At 51.8% G+C, this 18549-nt stretch overlaps 3 protein-coding genes across 3 annotated transcripts; 1 reads left to right on the top strand and 2 right to left on the bottom strand.

Annotated features, from left to right (window-relative positions):
• Window positions 1-183: 183 nt before the first annotated feature.
• BO83DRAFT_398496 (Pkinase-domain-containing protein) lies at window positions 184-10078 on the bottom strand (the record flags this gene model as incomplete). Its single annotated transcript, XM_025533255.1, has 13 exons — window positions 184-444; window positions 494-670; window positions 707-796; window positions 844-1838; window positions 1891-2101; window positions 2149-3385; window positions 3500-3578; window positions 3729-3748; window positions 4073-4156; window positions 5464-6374; window positions 7433-8196; window positions 8259-9636; window positions 9809-10078. The coding sequence occupies 13 exons, from the start codon at window positions 10076-10078 to the stop codon at window positions 184-186; spliced, it is 6477 nt and encodes a 2158-aa protein (XP_025388513.1).
• A 3353-nt stretch (window positions 10079-13431) lies between these two features.
• BO83DRAFT_378156 (mitochondrial 54S ribosomal protein uL11m) lies at window positions 13432-14445 on the bottom strand. Its single transcript, XM_025531182.1, has 2 exons — window positions 14174-14445; window positions 13432-14059 (listed from the first exon to the last, which is right to left on the bottom strand). The coding sequence occupies exons 1-2, from the start codon at window positions 14300-14302 to the stop codon at window positions 13727-13729; spliced, it is 462 nt and encodes a 153-aa protein (XP_025388512.1). The 5' UTR covers window positions 14303-14445; the 3' UTR covers window positions 13432-13726.
• Window positions 14446-14739: 294 nt separating this feature from the next.
• Window positions 14740-16482, top strand: BO83DRAFT_24765 (survival factor 1 family protein). The gene is made up of 5 exons (XM_025527016.1): window positions 14740-14943; window positions 15027-15242; window positions 15324-15748; window positions 15805-16181; window positions 16236-16482. Exons 1-5 carry the CDS (start codon window positions 14924-14926, stop codon window positions 16332-16334), a joined length of 1137 nt encoding a protein of 378 aa, XP_025388511.1. The 5' UTR covers window positions 14740-14923; the 3' UTR covers window positions 16335-16482.
• Window positions 16483-18549: the final 2067 nt, after the last annotated feature.

Raw genomic sequence — 18549 nt, 5'->3', positions numbered from 1 at the left:
CCTGCATGAAGATCATCTATTCATGCAGACGTCACTCCCACCTCTTAGTATAGTCTGGTGTGCATGCATTCATTCAACATATCCGTGGAAATGGTTGATCTACGCTAACTTGTTATTGCTTATGTACAGCCATACACTCGGTATGCCAACACCAATATACACAGAGAAATAATACCACACGCATCAGGTATTCCTGATCGAGGCAGCACCTGATCCTGAGGCTGTCAGCGAGTGGATGCTCCCTGGGGGCATGCTTCCAGCTTCTCCGCCGGCGCTTGCGGGATCAAGGAATCGATGAGAGCCAACCTCAAGGTGGTTGCTCTCTCCGTCGGGAGTGGTTTTGATCTCCTTCTTTCCGTTCGCTTTGTAATACAGTAGCATATCCCCAGACGAGCGCCAGATATGTGCCCGAATTGTCGCAAGAGTCATGTTTGGCGGGATCAGCTGTTTTGGTTAGCATTTCCACTTGTACATGGACACTAAAGCTACATACCATCTTCTGGCAATACAACTCCAGATACTCTTCCGGCTTCATCGCATCCTCTTCGGGCTCATCGGGGTTAGGTGGGTCGATCCGTTCTGCAACATACGCAAGGATCTTCTTGGCTCGAAGCATGCGATTGGCGTTGAGTCGATTGTTGTTCGCGTTTGCGCTCGTAGCCGGCCTGTCCTGATTAGTCACAACTCTTCCACGGGTACACTGTACATACTCTGGCTTGACCACAGGCGGCAGAAGATCGTCGTAAGGTTTCAGCGTGAACGCAATCTTCACTGGCTCTTTCAATGGCATTTGATTCTACCTATATTAGCTGGATACCATATCCAAAGGAGGGGTATTCATACCTTGAGCAGCAAGTCCGCAAGCCATAACGGGATGGACTTCTCCAACTTGTCAATCTCCTGACTAATGCCTGCCACAGTACCCCTGTACAAGTCTGAAGCCACTGCCGTGTCGCCAGATTCCTCTTGTATGAATACGGCCGTGCGAGGAGGTATCTGCAGTTCGGGTGTCTCGTTGTCAGGACTAGGAGCAAAGGCAGACACCAACTCCTGCCCCGGGTTGGCAGACAGCCATTCCTCGTACTCGTGCCGGGTTCGCTCGATGAAGCCACCCAGATTAGTTTCAAAAACCTTCTCTTCCTTGACAGACGACTTGTCCGATTCTTCAATCTTTTCTTCTTGGATCTGGGGCTTGGCTTCCGACGAGGACCGGCCCATTCGCTTGGGGAAATCCATCCGAAATTTCTTCCCAAATATAGATCCTCCCCGCTTTCGTTCCTCTTTGTCAGGCTCGGCCGGTGATTGAGGCAGAGCAGTTGGCGTCGGCTCTCCGGGTGTCGCTGGCGCCTTCTCTGTGTCTAGCGGAGTCAGACCCGGGGGCTTGGATGAGGAGGAAAAGTAATCGCTCGACCGGTCCGAGAAAGATGTTCGAGTTAGGTCCGGGTTTTGCTGTGATGACAGAAAGTCCGAAGTCTCGCCGATAGATGTTCCAAAGTAGCTATTGTTGTTGTAGCTATGTGGTGGTAGCACGGGTGACCCTAACGTCCCCGGACTCGTTGCGTAGCCGATACCGAAGCCGGGCGTCGTAGGGCTACCAAGAGTGTCGTATCCGGACCGGAAGGTTGAGAATGAGGCATCTATAGGAGTCTGCAGACCTAACGGCCGCCTTGAACCATCTGCTGACGGTATATCCATTGGCGCAGAGGCACTCGTTGTGGTCAATTTGGCCATTTCCTCCGCTCTTGCAACTGCCATGGCACGATACTGGGCATCGCGCCGAACGTGCTCATCGACCAGTGGTGCAAAGAGCCAGCGCAATATCCATTTGCCTAGGTTGACTGCTCGTCATCAGCACTCGATCACGCAGCAACTATAGAGTTGTTGTCATACTTCTCTGGTCGTCGCGGAACTGCGAACTATCTTCTATGTCGGTTTCGTCGGCGTATATCTCCGCGTCAAAGCAGCGTCCTGGCTCCAGAATCACTGATAACCTTCCGGTGCGGATGTCGATCGTGCACCAGTGAGCAATACTCTCCGTGGTGTTAATCTCAGAGGCCACATCATCCATATGCCGCTTGCCAAAGGATTGAATAGGTTTACACTGTAGCTATCAGCATTTGTTCGGTCCCGACCAAGATCATAGCATACCTTGAGAAGATCCCATAAGACAACCTCACCCGCAGAATCTTGGGTCAAAGTCCGTTTGCGGTCATTTAACATGAAGTGTTTGATCAATCCGTGCTGTCCTTCGATAGTCTCCTCTGGCAAGGACTGGACGGGCAGGGTCAATCCCAGTTCATCCTCCATGTCTGAGCCGGAAGCCTGGCCCTGTGCATGTGATGCGCCGCCTGGCGCCGCGTCGTGAGGAACTCTCGAATTAGGGAACGTAGATGTGTTTGATAGTAAGAGAACCGATTCGTATGGTATCTTCTTGGGCATTCCTTTAGCCGCATCCTTTTCAGCGCTGGACTTTCGTTCCCCTGAAGCTGGGGCTTCTATCTTGGCTGTGGTATCAATATCCCTCCACCGATTGATACTAGACTTTGGTGTTGCTGTCCAGATATAGTCTCCGGCAGCTACGACGTTGATAACGCCCTCGTGCTCCTGCAGCGCTGCAACGCAGACACCTTGCTCGATATCCGCAGAGTGCCTCGTGTCCGTTTTGGCGACCAAGCCGGATCGATCACTCGAATAGAACACCGACAGCTGAGGATGATTCGAATAAAGCGACCAGACACTGTCGTTGTGCATTGTCAAGGTGTGCATGCATCTTCCTGCTGTCAGTGACCAAACCTTGACCGTCTGGTCGGAGGACGCGGTCATAATGGTATCGCCATCTTGATTAATGAGGATATCTCGAATATTATCGGTATGGCCCACGAACTTCGTGATCAATTTTCCGGATTTCGGATCCCACACTCTGACCACGCTTTCCGGTCCACCACTGGCCAGGACGGACGATACAGCGCCTAGTGCATAGACCGAACCCTTTGCCGTCCGATCCTCCCCGCACGCATCGATGCCAAGGACCTCACCGCCGCCATTCAAATCCCATAAATAGAGCTTGTGATCCAGGCCGCCTGATGCCACCCATGAGGAGTGATTTCCGGGGGTTGCCAAGGCTTTCACGTAGTCGGCATGTTTGCCGATGGGTTGCGGCACCTCGGTGATTTCCGAGTGCGGTCGCCATAATCGCACAGTGGTATCGGACGATGCGGAAACGAGCGCCGAGTTGTTCTTAGTCAAGACAATATCGTTGATCCAATGGCTGTGAGCCTGGACTTGGTTTCTGAAGGTTGTCGAACCGGATTTCGACGCCGATGCGCCGGAGAGGGGTCGGTTGAGGTCCCACGAGCATACAACACCATCGCGACCAGCGGAATACCTTTGCAAGAATGTGGAGTTAGAACTGGCGTGGCTTTGACTCGGGAACGGGCGGAGTTTATCACAGCCGGGTTTGCGGACGACCAACTGGCGCAAGAGGACGGGGAAAGCTCACAGGATGGAATTGTCCGTATCGACCGTCAGACCATTAACGCCTAGTCTATGCCCGCCAGGGGCATCAGGCAGAGGGAGGACTAGAGGGAAGAGAAGAGATTGAATGTCAGTCTCGAGTCCACTTTGGCGCATAAGTGGGAGGATCAGATAAGCGCGGAACGCAGCCGTGGTGTAACCAGGGAGTAGATGGCAGTGAATCCCAGCAGACCGACTTCAGACAATAGACATACCATAAGTGACCCTCTGGTGGCTTGGTTTTCGGGCCATGCAGTGGGCGGGGAGAGAAAATGCAGTGGAAGAGGAAATGCGGAGGTGCAAGGGACGATGCGGAGGCAGAAGCGACGATCGCTCAGGCACGCAGAGAGAGAGGGGAGGGGAACATTCCCCGACTGGTAGGGAGTGGAAACAGGCCCGAAGGGGAAGAGAGCACAATAAGGAATGAATATGACAGAGAGCAGAAAAGGAGGGCGAGCAGGACGGGGAGAAGGAGGAGAAGGAAAAGAGGGAAGTTTGTTGCCTGGAAGGATGGCGGATGGGGGATGGAAATGGGAGATGTTACTGACGATGGGCTCACTTCGTTCCTTCCCTTTCTGGCGGGAGGCACGAGCCCCGGCTTCCCTCGGGGATCTGCTCATCTTCCACCTTCTTCCTTTCCCCCCTCCTGCTATTGATCTTCACTCGATCTACTGATGAGCAGCCATCCAAATACGATGTGGAATCTACAGGGCTATTCCTATCTTCCCTCTTCTGTTCTCACTATGCTGAGAGTCGGATTTGAGTTCCCAGTTACCGGCACTAATCTCCACCATGATATCACAGCACTTGAACTATATAAGAGAAGCCAAATGGCCATCTAGACATCTCAAACCTTCACTCAATGACCAAAATCAATCAACTACTCAATGCGGCAATAGTCAAGAACCTCTTTCTCTTTCTCTGATGTCATCTCAATCCACCTTTCATCCACTATACTACTTACATACCCTGCCTCAACCCGTTCACTAACAAACCGCATACTAACTCCACTGAAAACCACCTCACAGCTCACATCCAACAGTCTCCAGCACTCTGAACAAAGAACCACCTCCATCCACATCCCAACACTACACCACCATAACCATGACCAAAACCCACCCTCCATTCCCCCCACCCTCCCAACCCACCAAAGAACCCCCCTCTGCCACCCAAACTATCCAATATCTCGACCTCCACCCACACCCCGAAGGTGGCTACTACCAGGAGACCTTCCGCCATCCACAAGAAATCCCCATAGCCAACGGCACGGCCACCCGCTCCGCCAGTAGCCGCATCCACTACTTGCTGACGCCGGGGTCGCCGCTCGGCGCGTTCCACCGGAACAAGAGTCGAACCGTGCATACACTACATCGTGGACGGGGGCGATATGTGGTGATTCACGCGGATGAGCGGAAAGGGGGAAAGACGCCGGTAGAGGAGTTTGTGGTGGGACACGATGTGGAAAGAGGGGAGAAGGTGGAGTGGGTGGTGGAGGGTGGCAAGTGGAAGGGAAGCTATTTGTTGCCTGAGAAGGAATATGAGGATGACGATGGGGAGGAGAGGGGGTTGTTAATTACTGAGGTGGGTTCTTTACAATAACACAATATCCTAAATGCAGGTAGTTGACGCTAGGTGTAGACAGTTGAGCCCGGGTTCGCGATAGAGGATCATGACTTCTTGTCATTGCAGGAGATGAAGGAGCTCCTTACTCCAGAACAAGTAGAAGATATGGCGTGGATGTTGAGGGAGAACTCCATAGAGGAAAACCAAAGCTAAATGCCACCATCAATCGAAACATAAAACATTCTATATAACAATCCCATCCATCTAGTCTATGAGTATACCACCACCACCCCAACATCAATAGCCTAATTAGTATACAGACCACCAACACCCACCACAAAATTATATACAGGACTAATAACCCATCAAACCACCTCCCTCTCCAACCTCTCCCTCTCCCCCTCTCTCTTCCCCTCCAACGTATTCCACGCCCACTGATAACTCCCCAAAAACACCGCCCCACCAATCCCAATCCACGCAACCCTTGGCCCAATTCCCCTCCAAAACGCCCCAAGACCCTCCTTATAAACCTCCCTAACGACATCCCTCACCCTAACCCTCTCACCATCCCCACCGCGTCTCGCAAGCATAACCCTAGTCTTAACAACATCCAACGGGGTGGTCAAACCCGCCGAAATAGCTCCGGCAACACTCCCAAACATAGCACTCGTCGACGCAGGCACAACCCCAGTCCCATCACCACCACCGACCTTCTTCGCATACCCCTCCTTCATACTCTCCCACATAGTAAACTGCAACACAGTAAACGGAATCTCCCTGGCAATAGTAATCCCGGCACCACGATACAACTCGCCGAGCACCTGCCCCACCCCACCATTCGGGGCATTCCGGAGGGCGAGGATATCCTTGAAGGCGAGGAGACTCGAGCCGCCGAAGAGACCGGCTTGGGCGCGCTGCTTCACGACTTCGGTGGGGACGCGGACGGCGCAGGCGGCGATTTCGCCCATTGAGGAGGCGAGGGAGTGCGTGAGGATGATGTGTGAGCGAGAGGGGATGGGGGTATCCTTGGGGTTAGAGGTAGAGGAAGGGGACGGAGGGAGGAGGTATCGTTTCACGCCATCGTAGACGATGAAGAAGGATGCGGCGGACGGGGCGGAGCCGAAGAGCACGGAGGGAAGGCCGGCGTAGATGCCGCGGATGGTTTGGCGGAGGGAGAGGCTGGATGCGGCGGCGGAGGTTGTGGAAGGGCCTTGTGTGCGCGCTTTTTGGAGGCGGGTTTTGATCGTGTCGAGGGGGTAGAGGGAGCAGTCAACGGTGAGGCCGGCGATGGCTCCGGACTGAGTGAGTGGTTGGTTGGTTAGTTAGTTGGAGGATGGCTATGCAGGGAGGGGAGAAGGGGGAGAACGTACAATTAGGGATCGCGTCCATAGGGAGGAGACCAATGGCTCCGGTTCACCTGATTGGGCCATGATCAGGTAGAGTTGGTGGGTGGAAGGGTGGTGGAAGATGAAGTCCAGGATCTGTTGAGCCGGTCGCGTGGGAAGAAGCCTTTGATGGGCTCCGATTATCGCCCCGGTCTAAACTCCGCAATCTCCGCATCTCCTGCCTTACGTCAACTGCTTCCGAGGTGTTACAGATGCTACGAAACTACAAGGAGCGAAATGAAACGTCAAATTGAGCAGGTATACAGTCACTCGTTTATTTATAGTATCTACTAAAGTAGTTGTTCTCCATGGTTACAGTGAAAGGACAATTTGGGTGAAAAAACAAGGCTCCGAGGCATGACAGATGCGCAAACGATAAAACCCCCCCGAGGCAGATGCGGAAGCCAAAAGCACCAAAGCGAACGAAATCGCAGCAAGAAACATGCGAAACAGCATTTCACAGGGAGAAAATCTAGCAGCCGACCCTCTATAGGGGAGAGTGATTTGCCTGAGCAGCCCCGCTCCACGAACACAGTGACCTCAACGCCTAGATCGAAGGAAAAAAACAAAAAAAAAAAAAAAAAAAAAAAAAAAAAAAAAAAAAAAAAAACACCAGAAGTATAGGAAACCCACATCCTCTTTCCAACAGCACAAGCGCATTGAGAAGATAAACAAAACAGTGGACAAGGGAGGTGATTACTGTGGATTCCAGGTGTATATTTGGCCGAGTTGGAATCCCACCGTCGAGAAAGTAACAAGCCAGATCATGATGACAGCCCGCCCAGAAACGGACCAACATCATGGCCGTAGGGAATAGAAAGAAAAGTTCCAATCGAGAATGGGAAAAAAGATGTAGGATGAATCGGTTCAGGGGAATTATAAGGCATGATAAGACATAGAAACGGGGACGGAGATCAACACTAGCGCATACACCTAGTGGAGGAAGTAGATCACTTGGCCTTGCTGGGTACGGGAACACTGGCGGATGGTGGTTCCAGAACATGGGTATGACCAGGGGCCCGGATGACCTCACCAGAAAGCTCCTGCTGACATGCCTTGATGTTGCGAACCCATTCGTCGGTCAGGACGTCATCGAGGGTTGCGCGTTCATTGACGCCCACCTTCAACATGCGCCCGACGATATACCGGCTCTCGCGTGGCAGAAGTCGCAGAAGTCTCCAGGGACCCTTGATTACTTCCTGGCGTTGGCCGGAAGGCTGGGATGAAGCGGGAAGAGGGGGGGCTTCTTTGCTTGTGGTGCGGGTGGGCTTGTGAGTAGGGCCGTTCTTGTCCTCTACCGCGGTCTTGTTGGTAGGTGTACGTTCCTGTGGACTCTCCGGAGGACGGTTCTCTTCTCCAGCGGTAGGCCCTGTCTGAGCAGTACTCTTCGGGGGCTCCTGACGTCCATTAGCCTGCACGGGTTGATCGATAGGCCCCTTCTTGGGGTCAACAACCTGCGGGGCCTTTTGTTCGTGAGCCACCGATTGGAGATCAGGAGACGATTTGACGACTCGGTGACGTTTGGGGTCTGTATCAGGAACTGGTGTGCCGGGAGTGGGCGGGGAGACGAAGAGTCGGTAAGAGTTATCGCTGACACGGGGCTGCTTCCAGGGAAATCGGCGCAAGGTCATGCAGCAGAAGATGATGGCCAGAGACCAGACGTCCGTGGGGCGAGGATCATATTTCTTTTCATCGTACACCTCCGGAGCCAAATAGGGATCAGAGCCGACAATTCCTGCCACGCGTTAGAAGGTGCAAGCCCAACTCACCCATGTCGATCGGCAGGGCGCGACTTACCAGAAGCAGGAACAATGTCGTTCTCAAAGGGGTACCGGAAAACCACCGCGCTCCCAAAGTCGATAAGCTTCATGATACCATGTTCATTGACGACCACATTGTCCAATTTCAGATCCCGGTGGGCCAAACCCATTCCGTGCAAGTAGGCCACCCCGCTGAGTATCTGCTTGAAAGCGCAGGCAATCTCGTCCTTGACCATCTTTCCAGTCATGACAATCGCAAACAAATCGAACGGGGCATACTCCATCACCTCGTACCAATGGCTGCCTTCTTGGATAATATCCAGTGTCTCGATGATATTGCCGTGATGAAGAGTCGAGCCGATGCAAAATTCCGCAGTCACCTTCTTCGAATACTCCTTCATGCTCTCCCAAGAATGGCGATCACGAAACTGCTTGACAGCGAAGGTCACGCCGTCGCTGTTACGCTTGAGCAACCTAACGGATCCACCTGCTCCTGAACCCAAGACCTTGCCCAATTTCCCGTACTTTGAGTTGAGACCATGGTCATCAGCAAACGGAACACTATCCGATGTGTGGAAAGGGCCATTCTTGCCCGAAGACCGGCTGGACTTTTTGAAAGGTATGGATGAGGGAGAATCAGCACGCTTGTGTTTGTGGTGGTTCCGTTTGAAGAAGCGCTTTAGCTCGGACATGTGGCCGTGCGGCTTGCTTTCCGGTTCCTGCTGCTTGACCTCTTTTTTGCTGCCGAAAAAGCCGCTGCGCTTTTCGGTGGACCTGAGATCACTTGCACTGGCGGACCGAGGAGACATGGGACGGGTGAAAGACGAGGAGGTGTTTGTGCGACGTTTCGCATCTCTGCCATTGAAGATAAAGCGTTGGTCCAGTTGCGCGAGGTTCTTTGGCGGTGGGGGCCGTTTGCTGCGAGCGTATGGATCATTGGGCTCTCCGACGGGTGTAATCGCACCAGGAGGGGTGTAGCTTTCAACCCTCGGGGTCATCGGAGGGCTTTCATCCTGTGCACCTCCGTCAGCCGCAGGGCCAACAAAGAACTGCGCCCTATGTTTTGGGGAATTTAGCGGATGGGACGATGTTTGCGCGACGTTATTCTGTTTCGACAGTTGGTCGGTTGAAGAGGGTCGTGAAGAGGGGGCACTCTGGGAGGCTTTGTTCTTTAGGGTCGCGCTTGTCGGTGGAGAAGTAGTGGGGGTCATGGCCGCGGACTGCCCCGGGGCTCCTTTGTCCGTAGTGTTCGAGGTTGACGAGGTATCAGTAGACTTGGCTTCACGTGAGTGAGTAGCGGCTGGTGTAAGCGGGGGTGACTGCATAGCGGACACCGTCGGGGAGTCTCGGGGAGAGGGCAGGCCTGATCCATTGGCTTCGCGACCACTGCGGTCGCTTGACTCTCGCGACGCAACCTGTAAGGGGGATGCAGCAGTCAGTTTCTGTTCAGATCTGGAAGATCTGGAAAATCATGCAGGGCCATGCGAGGAACCGACAGTCCCGGAGTAGGCGGCATGATCTTCCACGCCACCCTCGACGCTGGATAGCGGTACAGGGCCATTGTGAGTAGACAGATGGGGTACATACCCTAGAAGATGGAAGAGAAATCGGGTCATATGAGAACTGTCGCAACCGCGTCTCTTGTAACTGTGATTTTTGTAGGCTGGCAGCCAAGGACCGCAGTTCCTCCTCTTGCTCCTGATCGTTCATCGTGTCATCGGCCGGTGGTACTTGGGGAGGGGCCGAGGAATCCGAAGGTTCAATTTCTTCCGTTATGGTCGAGAACCGGACTTGGCCGGGTTGCGACTTGAACTTATAGTCATTGTCATTAAACTCGGTCGCCTGTCCAGGGGTCATCTGGGCAGGAGATTGAGGGGTTTCAGCAGCTAAAAGTTGAGAAATTGCCGAGTCAGAGTGAAGAGTCTGAATTGGTTGTAGTGGAAGGGTGGTGCTTACCGGAGTTCATGTTGGCGTTGGCTTGGGCAAAATCCGTCGCTTCAGACGTCATACTTGGTCAAGACCACAGGGTGGGACACATGCCCCTCCACGGGAGATACCGGGAGATTGAACTCAACAGTAATGGGGAAACAACGGCTGCAGAGTAATAAGGAGAGCGATAATACTTCATATAATAGCGATGTCGCTTTGGTGGGGGGGGAGGAGACAATTCAGGACAGTTGGTGGGACAAGAGTGGGAGAGGCACGGAGGTTTCGGTATGCGCGACGGAACAAATCTTTCGTCGAGAAACAGGTGCGGGAGGGAGATAAGTAGTGGTTGAACTCAGGTCGACGCAGTGCAGGAACTTGGACGGGCGGGAGGATGCTGAGGGGCGGGGAGAGATTCGCCCCATCCAAGAACGGCTGCGTTGGTGAGTCAAGAGGAGGGGAGAGAGACCGACAGTCGTGAAGAAACGAGGAGGAGCGACGACAAGGATGGGAGAGGGAGAGTTGAGTTGAGGGAGGGAGATAATAGTGAGGGACGGAGGAGGAGGAGCAAGAGCAGGAGCTAGACTAGTCAGGCAGTTCGTTCTAGTCTAGTTATTGACTAGTACAAAGTAGAGGGGAGAAGGCAGACCGGAGAGGTTCCACCGGGGCAGGGAAGACTTGGAACTCGAACTGAACAAGAAAGTCAAAAAGCAAAAAAGCAAAGCAGGTGCGGCGGCGGTCTTGGGGATGGGATTTGGGGAGCCACCAGCCAAATCGACGGCGGCGGCAATAGCGGCGGGATGGACGGGGAGAAAAATACTTTTTCTCTTTTGGGGCGGTGGATTTAATGATAATTTCTCTTTTAATACTGTAACCACCACCACCACCACCACATTCACTTTACTGGACTTTCCACCAACTCAAGTACTTGCACCTCATTGAATGTTTGCATTTGAAACGAGGTTAGGTGAGTTGTATACATCTACATGTTACCACTCGATCCCTTTAGCCCCCGTTCTAGAAGCCTCCTCCACACGCCCGTTTTCTCCCAGGAAGGGGTGGATGCCCAGGTCTAGATTACCCAGCTGGTCACCCGGCCTAAAATAGAAAACAGAAGGGCTGGACAGGAAAGCAGAAGCATCATCATCATCATTATTATTGCAAATCCCAACCCAAAGGAAACGAATGTATCCCACACAAAGTTACATGCAGTCTGTACCGTGTTTACTTGGCGGTCGGTCGGAGCGAAGCGTTCCCCCCGTGCTCCAAAGATTGGATCTTGACTGCTCTCTCGATCGGAAATCCGCGGAGAGGAGGGGAAACAAAAGATTTGGAAAAAGGCAGCTGGTCACTGAAATGGTGCGGGAATAACCCACCTCTTACAGTGAAGTTGAAGCAAGCATCTGTCTAACCGAGGATGTGGGATGGGTGTGGATCATGAATCATAACGGAGTAGCGTACATAAGTAGGAGTCATTTACCCCCAGACGTGGTCTACCATCTACAGATGGAGAACAAACAAGAAGACCCGGAGAACGGCTGCCATGACATCAAAGGCACGGCCGTTACGGGTAAGGCAGGCAGGCAGGCATGTAAATACCGGTAACGTCCAACGCCAGTTGTCCGAACGGCCGCCCGTCATAAGCCGATGATTAGTGATTCAGTGAGTGGCTAGTTAGTAATATCATATGGCTTGCATACGGGCTTTTGCCATCATCCATTCATCCATTCATCCATTCATTCATTCCACTATCTATCTATCCATCTATCCTATCTGCTCCGGAGGTCAGTTGGCACCGAGAAGAGGAGGAACAGCAGCTGCCGGTGCCGTCTAGCCGGGTAGTTTGTCATCCGCGAACAGTATTGGAGGACGACCCTCCAGATTCCCCGATCCGCACAGCCCACAGGCATGGATGGGCTGGTCGCTTACCCCGCTAGATTCTTCTGGATCTCATCTGGCGTGGGTTTAATGCATGCAGGTTGGAGTGAGGGCGAACCCACGGTCCACTCAGCTGATGAATCGGCCACCCTTTGATCATCTGTCCGTCCGTCAGCTGCCTGCCCTTGTCCATGGACACCCTCACACACCTCCTGTCAATCATCGGAGCCTTCGGGATCGGAGACGCGTGAAATTATCCGCTCAATGTTCTCGCCAATTTAACCCAATTTCTACTGGACTATAACCTTAGTATTTGATAACTAGCACCTCATCTGTCTGTTCAGGTAGGTAACCCGCGCCCTGGTTCGGATAGCGTCACCATGCTGTTTTGGGGTTAGTACTCCTGTGGGGCGTCTCATTCCGCTTTGGGTATCCAGTGGACGGTAAACCCAGCCCGATCTGGAAAGTTTCCGTTTCGATGGAGATAATGAATAATGACGGCTGGGTCTCTCTACTACTTATAGAGTAGTGCGGCTGGGGTATAAAAAGTCAACAATGAAGAAACAGCCGCCTTACAAGCACTATCATGAGTCCAAGTAAAAGGCTGGCTATCCGCTGCAAGTATAATCAGGCTGCTGAAGGCCCCCAACAACTAATCGATTTTCTGATGAGCGCTAGTTCCAGCCAGGAGTGTATATCGCTATTTCCCAATCTGGCCAGCTACTTACTTTGTCAACATAGTCGCCACCTGCCCCTTGTCAAGGATGTTCTGGTACACTTCCAGAAGCACGTATAGAATGTGCGGTAGCCCCATCACATCACATCTGCAAATTATGGAATCATCATCTCAGGCCATTACCTATCTGCTTCCTGGCTTGCTGCTATTGTCAACCTCTGCCGTCCGTCGACTAAGTTACTGTGTTGTGAGGCCAAGAAGAGCACTGCTGAAGAGTCGAGCGGAGAAACAGCTTTCATGCCTGCCAAGCAAAATAGTGGGAGAAAGGGGCTTGTCATTACAAGACCGTACGACGATTCTTCCCCCCGACCTCTCACCTGGCCGCGTATCCAAGACGTTAGGAGGAAACTTGCGTGTCCTCCGCCTCTTGGCTTTCTCGGCGGTATTTCTGGGCACGCTGTTGTGTCTCGCTCGGCTTTTCCCCTTCGCTCCGATCTCCAACTTGGCGAGGGACCAGCGCCAATATTGACTGCTCAGCAACAGACTGTCTATTATTCCTTTTCTAACACGTTCTAACCCGCTGATGAGTATTGGGAGTGATCGAAAAGCTCCCTGGCGAGGGTATGGCATGGATTGATAGGTGAAGAAAGGCGTGTATATTGTTATTGCTGACTCGCGGGCTTCCACCCGACTTCTTACTACTTCATATAGGTATCGTGACAACCAGCCCGCACGCAGGCCCTGGTCAGGAATGCATCATCGCCCATCAGCAACCTACGCCCACCCTTATACCCAAGAGCCGAGCCCTTCATGGTCAGACAGTCAAATCCACTTCATGTGATCGCTTGAGGCACCAGCCAACGCTTTCTATACAACATGCAATGCCTATGATACAGATGGTAACAAACCCAGTTCCACATAACGCCAATTTCGTAAGCCCAAGACAAGAAGAGGAGTAACCTTACGGGAGTAAGGGCACAAGATAGTGTACAACGATATCACCAATCGCCCGCTCCGCAATAACCTCATGGTACAACCTGAATGCCAACCGACTTGGCCTGGGCAATGACACTCTTGCACAATCCCTGTAGGCTCAGTCCAGACAGTCGCGTCTCAGAGTGCTTGATCTTGGCGATTTCGTAGACATGCTTGAGGGAGATCTTGCCGATGAACTCATGGCCCGGGTTTTGGGCGCCACGAATGCGATTCTTGCGAGGTTCCACGTTGGCCGCTTGCAACAGCAGATAGGTGGTGGTGGGAGTGCGGAGGTCGAATGTGAAGGAACGGTCGGGGCGGACAGTGACACGCGCAGGAATGGGGACACCGGTGTTGATGTGCGCAGTTCTGGCGTTGAATTCCTACAGTATACCATATGAGCCTTGCGCGTCCTTCGAGTGCAGATAGCCCACATTGGATGTCCGGCAGAAGACAAATCCAATTGAAACCGTCAGTGGACTGTGCTCTCAGCTTACCTTACAAAAGTCCATACTTTTCACACCCTTACTACCCAGGGCCGGACCGACGGGGGGACTGGGACTGGCCTGACCGGCGCCCACGATGAGCTTCACGATCTGGTCCTTGGCCAATGCCTTCTTCGCCATGATGATAAAAGTCGATGGTACGTTTGATGAAGAGTAAAACGACAACGAATTGAAGTTGTTGAAGGAGCGTATGGGGGTGTCCGGACAGCAACTGACAACAATCAATGCGGCAGTCGGCGAGCGTCTTTTGCGGCCAAGTTTTCTTGGGGTTCTGGATTCGGGATGGCGCCGCGGGGTCGGCGTTACTTTCCGTTTGAGACACAAGCGAAGCCCAAACAGGAAATCCGCCTGCAATTCGAGTGCTGGACGTCATCCGGATTCCTCGCCCAGTTGGCGGTCAGCGCTTCACCTGCCACCAACACACTCATCTGCTGCACTGAAGTTCGTTTGAATTAATGCCCCATTGATCCTTTGCTGTTGGCAGAAAACCAGCTGTGAATTGTTAGTGATTCCCAAGTGAACTTTGGGCTCTTCTTCCCGTTTTGTCCCGCTCGCCAGCTGCTCGTCCCAGCATTTGTCCAGACCACCGGAAGCTACTATAGAACGATCGACCGAACCCCCCTTGTGGCCCCGCGCGCTATCGATTTGATTTCCATCTTTCCTCACATCTCCCATTCTCTTGTTTTCACAACCTCCCTTTGTTCGTTGTAACTCCTCACGACACCTCACATATCGCCCATAATGAACTGGCTCAAGTCAACGTATGCTTGCTCTTCTTTTCACTCTGCTGAATCAGCTAATATACATGTTTTTTGTTTGCTAACTTTAAATCCCCCGCCTCTAGTCTCGCTTCCGTTGCCGGAACGCAGGAGCCCATCTATGGGCCTGAAGCCATTCAATCTGTCGCCCGCCAGGCCCAAGAGACTCCTTATACCGAGCTCAGCAAGAATGACCTGCGCTGGCGCGCTTACCAGTACACCAATGTCGAAAACAAGGTCTTTTACATCATGGCCGATGATGGTACCTTGGCGATGGTTCAGCTGATCTACAGCAACATCGTGTGAGTTGTACCTTGACTTACCAATGATTCAACATCGCCTCGCTCTCGTCTCATATTCTAATGCTGCTCGTGCTCCCACAGAGGTCTCCACACCACCGCTCAGTTCACATCGAAGATCTTCAACCTCAAAGGCGATGGACCCCACAACTGGCACTCGGATCCCCTGTCCAACTTCATGTTCGATGAAAGCATGCTCTCCTTTGGTGCCGACAACCTCGCTGTCCAACTCAACGAGGATGGCGATACTTATACCATCAAGTCCGCTGTGAACGAGGATAGTCTGGTGAACCTGACATTCAAGCGATCTTCCCCTGGCTTCATGATCGGCAAGGACGGCACATCCTACTTTGGCACGGACCCCGAGAACCCATGGGGTTCGATGAGCCATGCCTTCTGGCCCCGATGTGCCGTTGAGGGTACCATCACGACCAAGGAGAAGACGTACGACCTTACGGGCCGGGGAATGTTCATCCATGCCCTTCAGGGCATGAAGCCTCACCACGCGGGTAAGCTTCTCTCAAAGCCGACATCTCGAAGAGCGAAGTTTCTGACATTTGCATAGCTGCGCGGTGGAACTTTGTCAACTTCCAGACCCCTACCTACTCCGCCATGATGATGGAATACACCACCCCTCCGTCGTACGGATCGACAACGGTCAACGTCGGCGGAATCGTCAAGGATGGAGAGATCATTTATGCTGGTATTAACAACAGCGCCACCCACACCGACTCATCGCAAGATGCTGAAAGTGACTGGCCCGAGCCCAAGTCCATCAAGTGGGTCTGGGATGGCAAGTCCAAGGAAGGACAAGAAGTCCATGCGGAGCTTGACGGGGCTCTTGGCAACCGACTGGACCGGATCGACGTGATGGCGGAAGTGCCCGGCTTCATCAAGACCATTGCTGGTAGCGTTGCCGGCACGCGACCATACATCTTCCAGGTATGTGCTTTGAATCGTATGTTATTGGTGTAGCATACTAACTTCGGTCTCTAGTACTGCCCCCAGGAGAAGCTCTCTCTGAAGCTCAAGGTCGGCGACTCCGAAGTCACCGAGGAGGGAACCATGTTCTCCGAGGCCACGTTCATCTCATAGACCGATCCAGGTGCATATGGCATGGTTATGGACCCCATCGAAGGCGTTCTGAGTGTTGTTTGATATTTTCCCGTTGACGTTACCTATACGCTATGCTACGCAAATATCCATCCCTAATAGTTCATAAACCTCCCAGAGGGTATATCTAATGTTACTCTATCATGTCTTCCTCAACCTCATGCTTCACTGCACAGACCCGCTTGTTGCCATGACATTCCCCTTGGCCCCGTTTGCTTCATGCACCATGCACCGAGCACTAACACGCATGGCAACTGCACGGTGCATTCACTCAGTTCATGATGCAGTATATCAAGCCTCTCCCAATCTCATCATCTTGTTACTCTACAACTCGTCTCCAGATCACGTCTACCAATCTCCCCAGGTCACCTCTACAAGTCTTCTGTAGATACAGATCCAGTTACCATGGACCCGAGACTAGTTACGGACAGAACAGGCAAAAGATTCCTCCCTAAGAAGCGATTTCGGTATCGTATCCCCTCACGAATCTCTCTGCGGAGTTACGCTGCCCTACTCCAGTAGAAATTACTAACAATGGATCCCACTGCAGCAAGATTTTGCGCAACAACATAGACGGAATTAGTAAGTCAACGAAGTAACCTAGTTACAAACAATACTACAAGTCTCCCACTAACGAAGGCTAGCCCGCCCCTCGATCCGGTACGCAAACTCAATCAAACATGCGTCTCCTAAGATGGCAGCACGTATACCATGAATAACACCACTAACTCGTCACTGAATATAGTCGTCTTGCCCGCCGCGGTGGCGTCATTCGCATTAGCGCTGATGTCTATCCTGAAGTCCGCAAGACTGTCAAGAACCGGCTGACTGAGGTACGAGGCTTTGATACGTATATATCGGGAACTATCAGCTGATAGTTCAAGATAATCCGGCAAATTCTTCTGGTAATGGAATCCTCCACCACTCCTGGCCACGAACGCAAGGTATATTTTCGATGAATATTTCATTTTATTAAACGGCTTTGACAACATGGACTGACATCACTTCTTCTAGGTTGTCCGTACCGAAGATGTGAGCACCCAGCATACTACCTAGTTCATATGCGTATACTGACATAAGATGGCGTAGGTAGTGTTTGCGTTGAACAGAGTAAGTAAATCCGATTACTTGGATCTACCTCCACTTCCAGTCTTGTCAGACGGACATGATTAACATATTCTCAATTAAATAGATGGGCCATACCCTCTATGGCTTTGGATAAGACCACTCTTCATGTACAAAAACCAACACGGAATTCTCATGTTCGCGAGAGCATGTGCCCAACGCTCATCAATGATCCTTCATCAGAAAAACTTCTTCCTTTATCAGGTGCATGCTGTTCTAACAGGCTTGAATGAGGATGGTAAAGGTGCCTTGTACAGCTATCATCCGGTTGGTCCATACGAGAGAGTAGTGCAAGATAGCCAGGTCAACTTTCAACTTTAAATCCCGATATGTCTCGTCATTCTGATGCTGTCTTCTGGTGATGTCGTCGATGACTCCTTTCGATTGGCATATTATCTAATCCAACAAGTGATTGTTGAACCTCCCCGTGTTTTTCTTTTTGTTGCTATTTCTGAATTTGTTGTTCTTTGGAAGGAAGAATTGACCTGGTTTACGTTGGGTTATTTGAATGAGACTGGATTAAGACCTGCCATGGAAAGATGAATAGTACTAGTAGTATGTTTCTTATGTGGCGTATCCATTGCGGTGTTATGAAGACACTTATCGTAGTCCACTTTCCTAGGGGTAGGACAGGAACAGGCAAGTCTCAATGGCCGTCCATCGAAGATGGTCAGTAGTTCTAATGAGCACCGACTGGATGGTGAAAGCATCGATATATCCATCCATATGTACCCCCTATTTCCTTTTTTGTAGAGCCCATATAGAAAATATGATCGATCTAAAAGTTAGGAGTAACCGGAATCCACCAGATCACCACCACCCACTTGACACCAACGATGAACTGACCGCGAAGATAACCCTCTTCCATCAAACTACCTACATACATCATACTATATACTACTATCCATCGAAAACAAAGATCCTGCCACAGCAAGTTAAAATAAACTTCCAAGCCGCCTAACAACCAACCGAACATGACGCCATTAACTACGATCTGATAAGCTTAATACTCTGCATAGACGAACTAGCAGTAGTCTTCCATTCTTCTGTCAGTGATACTGATATATCTATT

This window comes from Aspergillus eucalypticola (assembly GCF_003184535.1).
Source record: "Aspergillus eucalypticola CBS 122712 chromosome Unknown BO83scaffold_11, whole genome shotgun sequence".
Taxonomy (NCBI): Eukaryota; Fungi; Ascomycota; class Eurotiomycetes; order Eurotiales; family Aspergillaceae; genus Aspergillus; species Aspergillus eucalypticola.
This window is presented reverse-complemented; position numbering and strand designations above follow the sequence as displayed.

Bases quoted from the DNA above. Each gene is read 5' to 3' on its own strand.
- BO83DRAFT_378156 (XM_025531182.1), bottom strand. From the start codon at position 14,302: ATGGCGAAGAAGGCATTGGCCAAGGACCAGATCGTGAAGCTCATCGTG. The intron at 14,060-14,173 runs GTAAGCTGAGAG...GGTATACTGTAG, and splicing joins AAAGTATGGACTTTTGTAAG to GAATTCAACGCCAGAACTGC.
- BO83DRAFT_24765 (XM_025527016.1), top strand. From the start codon at position 14,924: ATGAACTGGCTCAAGTCAAC. The intron at 15,243-15,323 runs GTGAGTTGTACC...GTGCTCCCACAG, and splicing joins CTGATCTACAGCAACATCGT to AGGTCTCCACACCACCGCTC. The intron at 16,182-16,235 runs GTATGTGCTTTG...TTCGGTCTCTAG, and splicing joins CGCGACCATACATCTTCCAG to TACTGCCCCCAGGAGAAGCT.